At 42.2% G+C, this 10,115-nt stretch overlaps 1 protein-coding gene across 1 annotated transcript; it reads right to left on the minus strand.

Moving 5' to 3' along the window:
• Nucleotides 1-107: 107 nt before the first annotated feature.
• On the minus strand, nucleotides 108-5,092 carry hspa2 (heat shock protein family A (Hsp70) member 2). Its single transcript, XM_004917204.4, has 2 exons — nucleotides 3,584-5,092; nucleotides 108-2,430 (listed from the first exon to the last, which is right to left on the minus strand). Exons 1-2 carry the CDS (start codon nucleotides 5,015-5,017, stop codon nucleotides 1,963-1,965), a joined length of 1,902 nt encoding a protein of 633 aa, XP_004917261.1. The 5' UTR covers nucleotides 5,018-5,092; the 3' UTR covers nucleotides 108-1,962.
• Nucleotides 5,093-10,115: the final 5,023 nt, after the last annotated feature.

Here is a 10,115-nt window from a genome sequence, read left to right on the forward strand (position 1 = left end):
TGTACTCTGTAGTGTAAGGAGTACACTTACATTAAATACACAGATACCCCTGCAAAGAAATAAGCTTGTCTGCTACCAATTTCAATTATAACAGAATCAGACAACCATTTACTATTTTAGGTAAACATTTTATTGAAAGCTTATCTAGAAATCAGTTTAATTTGAAGTCAAAATATACAAATGTATAACATTAAAAGCAAATTTGTTATTTTTCAAAGTAACATAAGTATGTACTGAATGATAGTGTTAGTGAACTTCTTTATCACAAAAGCACTATGGGCATTTCTAATTGTGTTCCTGATCTGTGGCCTCTGTGTTCGTTCCACCACTCAGAATTAACACCCTAAACAAAGATAAACACGCCATGTTAAACTGCCTGCAGCAATTCAGTGTCCCAATAAAGAAGAATAAGGCTAGTTTAGTTACTTTGTTACTGTGTGGGGCAAAGACAAAAAAAGTTTAAAACACCCATAAAACTTTTTTCATAACATAGCTTTTGTTATGCTAGTAAACTCCAGTTCTGCAGCAACAAATACTCTAAAGAACGTGTTGGTGAGAGAGTCTATAAGCTAGATACTGTGCATAATATGCTATTTGTCCATTGCATCAGATGTAGTACTCAGTATGTAGAATCACAATTTGGCCTGAACAGTAATCTATTTAAAGTAGCTTTTTGCTTACACCACTCACAATATTTCTGATTTAAAAAAAGCAAATCAGAGAAGGGCAGTATGTGACTGTGCATGCATATGCAGGTGAAATTTCTATAAGATACAGGTATATAATTTACTTGTTTATACCTACACTTGTATATTATATAGCTGTATATATTTTAAGGGCCAATGACAAATGACTGCAGAGGCTGCCTTTTGTTCATCTCACTAATATAGACAGGAAGTCAACAGTTGTAATGTAAACATTGTTATAGATGTAGCTGTTGTATATCAATATAAAACATCAAATAAAGAGCAGGGATTTATATAATCTTGGTTTGAAGGTGTAGATACTGCATAGACATAACAACCCTTTTGTATGTTCGGGGGGGGGGGGTTGCAATTAAGTGCTGCTATAAGGCTTAGGTATCACCTTAACTGATATTCAGCCTCCTTTCATATTAGTTTCATATTAGTTGACTTATATTATTAATTTTTTATTTCACAGTAGCAATATTACTTATGTATAATCTTGGCTAGAGCTGTCAGGCAAAACTAAATCTAGTCAGTGAGAATGACCAGACTGCAAGACAAGTGCATGTTTTCTAAGTGACTAGGCGAAGGCCTATAACTAGTCTACTAGTCTCATTTATGGCATAACTGTTATTTGTAATTAAGTTTTTTCCAAACCATGGAAACTACAAAATGGAATTATAATTCTACTGTACCAAGTATGTAAACCTTAACTCTAAGGAAAAGAACCTAAATCACTCATGCAATCTCTGATACAAATGGATTTAAAAAAAAAGGGAATGCTGTAATATTAATGGTAAAATCTTTACATGTTTATTAGTCTTCCATATTTTTATCTCATATGGGTTCAGTGACCTTTAATGGATGGATGAGCAAATCAAAATATGCGAGAAGGAAAGTTATAGTCACCGGGGGTGCCATAATAGGCCCTGGGCTTGTGCTCCTGTTTACTGAAAACTGCATGTCTAAGGTAATTTTGTAGGAGTACTACACCACCACTGACCTTCTTTACAGCCCAGTAATCAATTATAGTCACTGGGGGTGTTTGACAGTTGGTACCGCCCCCCACCCCCCCCCCAAGCAATTATACCTTTCCTTCTCAAATATCCAGAACCAAGTACAGACTTTTAGCAGCTCTATCACCACCAACATAAATAATGCTAAACCTAAATGACACATAAACCAAAATGCAACTAATTAGATGACATTTGTTAAACAAAGTTTAAGAACAGATGTAATCATATAAATGTATTACTATTAACTCTATCGCACGTATCTAATCGACTTCTTCAATGGTGGGTCCTCCCGCAGTGCCAGGGTTAGGCGCACCACCCTGATACAACTTGGTTATGATTGGATTGCAGACTTTTTCCAGCTCTTTCTGCTTATGCTCAAACTCATCTTTCTCAGCCATCTGGTTCTTCTCCAACCAATCAATTACCTCTTTACACTTGTCCAGAATCTGAGATTTCTCTTTTTCGCTCAATTTGCCTTTCAGCTTTTCATCTTCAGCGGTTTGCTTTATATGGTAAGCATATGACTCAAGACCATTTTTGGCTGCTACTCTGTCCCGGTTGAGCTCATCTTCAGCCTTATATTTCTCAGCATCATTTACCATACGTTCAATATCCTCTTTGCTAAGCCGACCCTTGTCATTTGTGATTGTGATCTTGTTTTCTTTCCCTGTACTTTTGTCAGCTGCTGTCACGTTAAGGATGCCGTTAGCATCAATATCAAAGGTCACCTTAAAATAACCAAATAGAAATACCAAGTTAGAATATTTCTGTTAAGTAAATGATATACTTATTTATGCTTAATATATAAAATGAAAACATTTAGATGTATGTCTAATTATAATTAAGAGGCAGGCTCTGCTACTTGCCACACAAACAAAACTCTCCCATTACCCCCTTATCTAAGCAGCAGCCCTTGAGCAGCTTGTTATCAGTGGCTTTTCAGTAGACAGGTAATTAATGTTATTGGCTTCTGTGAAGTTCTGTGGGACAGGAAGTGACAAGAAGTACAAGATTTGAATTTGGCTTCATATTCTTGTTACAGAAATAACAAAAACCATAAATATTTCTCAATTAAAGCAATAAGCAAAATGAATGTCTAGCACAAGCCCTATTTATTCAGCTCATGTCTGAAAAGGTGACAAGGTGATATTATTTAGCACAATTGCTGTACTGTAATAACTTATTGAAAAGAACTGAATTGGAATGACATTAAATTTGTCCTACTGGTTCATATTCTTTTTTTTTTTTGCACAGGTGCAAACTGGCACAAGTACACTTGCTAATATCAAACAGTTAGGTCTTTGCTTTCATTTCATAATGATTATGATTGATTGCTATTACCAAAAGCACTTGGGCAAGTTTGCAAGTCAAACACTGTTCAAGTTAATTTGCCTTTAAGGCTCATTGGGATATGTTAAAAAACATTAAATCTACAGCCTTCCAGTTATTGCCAAACTCCCAGAATGTTCTAAAAGTCTTTTGAAGGATGCAGGTAGGTTAAGGCCAACAGCAAAATCAGAAGTTCCCAAACTGCAAACAAGACTTAGTAGGGGTTTGGAGCAGAGGCTAGGGGAAGGCAGCACAAAATCTGTAAGGGGTAACTTTGGGGAAAGCTCCAATTGTATCTTATGGTTGGTTCTAGAAACTCAGCTTGATGTTCATTAAGGGTAAGATTTGTGAAGTCACCCTGTTAAATGGCAATTTTACCACTCATACTATCTTTGGCTCCTCTACTTTAAACCAATATAAAAGATAAGCAAGTTGCTGATCTGGCTGTTGCTGAAGGACATCTCCCAGACCTCCAACCCTATTCATCTGGAAGTTAAACAGTGGCTAAATGGCTACCTATTCACTAAGGGAAGAAGCAGAGAAGGTGATCACCTCTATCTGGGGAACTCCTCTGGGTGCCGGGGGGATGCCGGTCAGATCGAACTTGCCCAGCAGGTTGTTGTCCCGAGTCATGGCCCTCTCGCCCTCATACACCTGCACCAGCACGCTGCTCTGATTGTCCGAGTAGGTGGTGAATGTCTGGGTCTGCTTGCTGGGGATAGTGGTGTTCCTCTTAATGAGCGCCGTCATTACTCCCCCAGCAGTCTCAATGCCCAGGGATAGGGGTGCGACATCGAGCAGCAGCAGGTCCTGCACATTGTGCGACTTGTCCCCGGATAGAATTGCCGCTTGCACCGCAGCACCATAAGCCACCGCCTCGTCGGGATTGATGCTCTTATTCAGCTCTCGGCCGTTAAAAAAGTCCTGCAGGAGTTTCTGGACCTTCGGGATGCGAGTAGAGCCGCCCACTAAGACGATCTCACGGATTTGCGCCTTGTCCAGCTTTGCGTCCCGCAGCGCCTTCTCCACCGGCTCCAGGGTCCCGCGGAACAGATCCGCGCACAGCTCCTCGAAGCGCGCCCGGGTGATGGCCGTGTAGAAGTCCGCCCCCTCGTACAGGGAGTCTATCTCCAGGCTGGCCTGGGTGCTGGAGGAGAGGGTGCGCTTGGCCCTCTCACATGCGGTCCTCAGGCGCCTCACTGCCCGCTTGTTGCCGCTGATGTCCTTCTTGTTCTTGCGCTTAAACTCCTCCACAAAGTGCGCCACCATGCGGTTGTCAAAATCCTCCCCACCCAAGTGCGTGTCGCCGGCAGTGGATTTCACCTCGAATATCCCACCGTCTATGGTGAGCACCGACACATCGAAAGTGCCCCCGCCCAGGTCGAAGATGAGCACATTGGTCTCGCCGTGCCCGGCGCCCTTCTTGTCCAGTCCGTAGGCGATGGCGGCCGCCGTGGGCTCGTTAATGATCCGCAGCACATTGATCCCAGAGATAACGCCCGCGTCTTTCGTAGCCTGTCGCTGGGAGTCATTGAAGTAAGCCGGCACCGTGATGACCGCGTTGGGCACTTTGACACCTAGGTATGCCTCGGCCACCTCCTTCATTTTGCTTAGCACCATAGAAGAGATCTCCTCAGGGAAGAACGTCTTATTCTCGCCTTTGAACTCCACCTTCACTTTGGGCTTGCCCCCATCGCTTACCACAGTGAATGGCCAGTGCTTCATGTCAGCCTGCACCGTGGGGTCATCGAACCTGCGCCCGATCAGCCGTTTGGCATCGAATATAGTGTTAGCCGGGTTTAAGGCCACTTGGTTTTTGGCCGCGTCCCCAATCAGACGTTCGGTGTCGGTAAAAGCCACATAACTTGGGGTGGTTCGGTTGCCCTGTTCGTTAGCAATGATTTCGACTTTGCCGTGCTGGAACACACCTACACAGGAGTATGTGGTGCCCAAGTCAATTCCCACAGCTGGAGCGTTGGCAGACATCTCTGACACTTCCCCTCCTTCACACTAAACACTAGTAACTTCGTGCAGCGGTCACCACTAACTGCGCAGCTTTCCTGCTGCCGCCTTTCTTTTATACCCTCCCGCCCTCTTCTCCGATTGGTCAAAGTATGGTCTTTCCAACCAATCTCTGTGTTCACTTGTGTTTATTCTAGTTGTCAATGCAGCTCCCAAAACAACTCGTAGCGCCCAGACGCTTTGCAACAAGCGTGCAAATTCGGATTCAGTTATCGCTAGTCTTTTTAATGCAGCGCTTGGGTTCCCTGAAATGTCAGTATTCCTGTGCCAGAATGGCAGGAGTGATAAGGTGGGCAGTCACAGCTGAAAGAACATCTAGGGGCAGACGGAGTACATATTCTGTAAATGGGTGTGTCCGTGTATGCAATTCTGTAGTCCAACAAAATGTCAGATGCCTTTCTACTTGCAGCTAGAGGGGAATTTGGCCTTATTTGGTCTCACTGCTCAATTCTCAGTTCATTTAAAGGGATCCTGTCATTAAAGCACAGTGTGTTAGCTTATGCCTGAAACTGTATGCTGCAGTGTATGGAATGGTGTTGGGGCTTGGGGGGGAGTGGAGGGCACATTTTCTGTTGCTCTTCCCACTGCCTTTCCCAGAGCTGCCAGCCCCCCCCCCCCCCTATTTCTTCTAGAGTTGCCTGAGTTTGTTGGCTCTCCCCCGTTCTCCTGCCCTCCAGGAGCATTCTCACTATTTTTTCCGAAGTCTCACAAATTCCTGCTGTGAATTTCATGTAGAATTTCTCGGCTTCAGGGATGATTTTGCACATGACGTTACTTCCAGAAGCGTGTGTGACACACTTGACCAAACATCTGGGTATCGGGGGCATTCCCCCCTGGTAGTAGAGCTATCAACTCTGCTCTCCATTTATAGCATAAAACTCATCTCAGCAGTCCTCGCTTGCTTTGTGGAAGGGATTGTAGATAGACATCACCAACAGAGGTGTAGGGACCCATAGGGTTAAGCTCCCTATGGCTTTAAACCCTACCTCTTCACATCTTTACTGTTATTGGGCAAAGCCCTCTGTACTCAGGTTACAGTTCTAGAACTATTCCCTATAGGTTTAGTCTGGTTGTACATGCCCCTGCAGACTGATATGGTGTCTGGCAGGAGGAGTGACTTCCTCTTTGGCTGCAGTCTGCCTTCCAAGCAACACTCAATTGAGCCTGGGAGCAGACCTTAGGCCCCAAAGTGATAACATCCACTTTGGAGAAGTCGGGGACAGGGCCCCGTGAATGAGGACAAGTAAGCACAGCAGTGTTGTAATAGCAATTTCTAGGAAAGTGAGCGTAGTCAGCACCTAGCAAGAAAGGGCAGCTTTAATAGCCCAATCAAAGGAGTGATTAGATCCAGGAGTATTTCTCCTATCCCGCAATGTTGCCTCAGTGTAGGGCCACGGAGTAGAGATAGTGACAGGCCAGAATAAACCCTGATCCCTACTCACCCGGAGGGCTCATATGCTAGAGGTTATCAACCTGAAGGAGTAGATATCTACCTAGACTACCTCCTAAGGGGTATTGGCTGAAAGGTGTATTACCCTGCCCAGACTCTACCAAGAGGTGGATTAACCGGTGTACACCCTCTCTTCTGCATCAGAGTGCACTTTATTTACCATCTATACCTGCTTGTGTGTGTGAGTATATCAATACCCTGTTTACCATCATTGTCTCGGACAATAAAAGTGTTCATAGTTCAACAGCAAGAACCTTTCTGGCGTCCATTCTTATCAATTGCACTACACAGCTACCGTGAGTTGTAGTTCAACTACACCCTCACTGTCTTTTCATGCTCCTCAAAAGTGTGTGTGTGTGTGTGTGTGTGTGTGTGCAAAAGCTGTTCATTTAGATAAGCACTGTGGGGCAGGAACCATTGTCCTTTGTCTCTTTGACATTCAACTCTGTGAAATCCTTAATGCAACTGTACTTTGTATTTATTTGTATTTATTATCATTAATTGTATTTATCTATTATAGTGATGACCCCCATTTGTTTTATCAATTTATTGTTTTGCTGTACAGCACTGCATACATAAGTAGAGCTATATAAATAAAGATATACATACATTTCATGCCAGTTACAGCTCATTCACAGTCAGGCACAAATCAACTTGCCTTCAATATAGCACACAAATATGGGCACCTAGCAGCAGTAGGATCATTAAAGAAAGTACATCGGTAGACCAAGCATGTTTGTGGGGGGCTCTGTGCCTGCTTTCTACGCTTTTCCTCCACCGGCATTTTATGTCTGAGACTTTAAGACAATAGAACGTTTGAGACAGAAAAAAACTAGACCAAGGAATTCTTAAAATACTTCATTGTATTAATTAAGATATCAAATGTGACAGAAAATAAAAATAACTATTTAGGCTTGTGTACAGAATTAATTGAAAATTCAAACATGGCAATAAAGCTTGGAGATACACACTCAGTAGCATTAAATGGAGAACTAGGACATTTGCCAGTCTGTTGAAGTAGCTATTAGCAGGGCCTGGCATTTTGACAGCCACAGTTCTCCCTCAGAAAACAGCAACACTCCTTGTGCATCGCCCTTGTATGTTACATAGTTACATAGGGTTGAAAAAAGACCAGTGTCCATCAAGTTCAACCCATCCAAGTAAACCTAGCACACTTAACCCACACCTACCAATCCATACACTCACATACATATACTATACACACAACCACTAGTACCAACTGTAGATATTAGTATCACAATAGCCTTGGATATTCTGATTGATCAAGAACTCATCCAGGCCCCTCTTAAAGGCATTAACAGAACCTGCCATTACCACATCACTAGGAAGGGCATTCCCCAACCTCACTGCCCTCACCGTGAAAAACCACCTACGCTGCTTCAAATGGAAGCTCTGTTCCTCTAATCTAAAGGGGTGGCCTCTGGTGCGCTGATTGTTTTTATGGGAAAAAAGAACATCCCCCAACTGCCTATAATCCCCTCTAATGTACTTGTACAGAGTAATCATGTCCCCTCGCAAGCGCCTCTTTTCCAGAGAGAACAACCCCAATCCTTGTACATTACCCATACAGCACATAGGTTTCTTTCTCTCGGTGTCTGTACAGAAACCTGTCCAGAACAATCTGCAAAGAAAGAATGACTGATAATCACTTGAGAAAAGTCAATAAACATCATAGTGGCTTTGCCATACAAGGAATGAATGAATCAGAAAGTGGGCATTTGTAGCTATAACTAATTGCATATTCATAGCCACAGCCAGTGGACTTATCTCCAAGGCAATTCTCAGCATAATCACAAAAGTTTTCACTAGGAAAATGATTACCAGACTAATGACTTTAAACAAACCCTAGTGCCATAATTGCACACGCTACATATATAAGCCTGACAGAAAACACTTTTAAAAATAAATGCTTAAAGGATGTTTCAACCCCCCCCCAACATTTTCTTGCCTAATACAAGAACACATCATTCTAAGCAACTTTCCAATATGAATTTATTAGAAAATGTTAGTATCTTAAAAGTTATTTGTCAATGTAATTACTGTTGAAAGCAGCATTTACTTAACCTCTGGTTATGATTTTGTAAACACAGTTGGAAAAGCCAGTGTCCTTCTGCAAGACAGGTCTGTCAGTCGGCTGGTTTATGGTATATTGTTTCAAAAGCTGTTGCCACCAGGGCAGAGAATAGAAAAGGACAAACACTGCTTTTAATAGCAATTATATATACAAATTAGGGATGCACCGAACCCACCCTGATGGATTCTGCCGAATCCTGAACCGAATCAGAATTAACATATGCTAATTAGGATCAGAAGGGGTATAAAATCGGTGTGCGCCGAAAATTTTTCCCCCTGACCATTTAACCCTTTCCGAATGCTAATTAGCATACGCTAATTTATGCTAATTAGGTTTTGGTTCGGCCGGGACCGCATATCATATGCAGAAAACATATGGACCCATCCCAAATCTTAAATTAAAAAGTCACATTCTACAAGCACAATCAAAACAAATCATCAGTCTGTTGAGAAGCCTCTGTATAAACAAACACCTCCCTCCCCTAAACTAAAGCTTTATCCATTGTTAAGCCAGTGTCATATGCACATATACAGTACTATTCAATAGCTAAGCAGCCAGTCAGAAGTCTAGTGAGTAGGCTGTGTGTAAATGGCAGGTTCTAAGTAATTGTTGACATTTGTTGAGAACTTGTAGCTAAATTAAGCATATTGGGGTAGATTGGCTGGCAGAAACCATTTTTATTAGTTCTATTACATTTGTAATAGAGGGTGAGAATGGGTACTGTAGAAGAGGGGAATTTAAATAAATGATGGAATTATGTGAAAAATACTGCTTTGTGGGTAGAAAACATGGCAACTTGCTCAGAAATTGCACTTTGCACACTGCAAACTTGGTTGTAAATTAGCCCTATTGTGCTCTGGTAAATAAGAGATGCTTATATTGCTTTATGGCAGATATTTTACATATATTCCTGGCATCAGAGCCACTGTTTCACAAGAAGCACAATTGAATACCCTTTATTTAAATAGATCATAAACATTAACTACACTAGTGGCTTGTATGCCTGTGGCTGGTTTAAAGGAGAATGGGGTGTAGGCACAGGGCACTCTAGAAACAAAGCTGATAGTGTCTCCTGTACTTTCACTAAACCAGAGGTTTTACAACTTTTGTGTCATAGGCGGATTTTCAATAAGGCTAGGGGAGGCTAAGCCTCCCCAAACCTGCTCTGGCACCTTAAAAATAAAAAAAATAAAAAAAACCTGGCTCCGTTTCTGCTGCTGTCCTGCAAATCTTCTCCTGTCCCTGCAAGCTCCGGGTTCTGCTGTAATCAGCTGTGCTCTGATTGGATCTTTCTTCTTGTGGATTCTCCAATCAGAGCACAGCTTTCTTGACAGACAGTAAAATTGACCAATCAAGGCACAGATGCAGACAGGGATCAGGAAATTTTGCAAACTGGAGGCAGTGCAGAAATGAAGACTTAAAAAAGAAGAATCTGCAGACTGTAAGTTTACCCATGAACCAGCTTTGAACTTTGCTGCAGTTTTCATCCCACAGGTACTATACTGTATATGTTCTAA

This window comes from Xenopus tropicalis, chromosome 8 (assembly GCF_000004195.4).
Source record: "Xenopus tropicalis strain Nigerian chromosome 8, UCB_Xtro_10.0, whole genome shotgun sequence".
NCBI lineage: Eukaryota > Metazoa > Chordata > Amphibia > Anura > Pipidae > Xenopus > Xenopus tropicalis.

What these genes read in the sequence shown, in the direction of transcription:
- hspa2 (XM_004917204.4), bottom strand. Translation starts at nt 5,017, where the DNA reads ATGTCTGCCAACGCTCCAGCTGTGGGAATTGACTTGGGCACCACATAC. An exon ending in GAGGAGTTCCCCAGATAGAG is followed by an intron (nt 2,431 to 3,583) that starts GTGATCACCTTC and finishes GGTTATTTTAAG; the next exon opens with GTGACCTTTGATATTGATGC.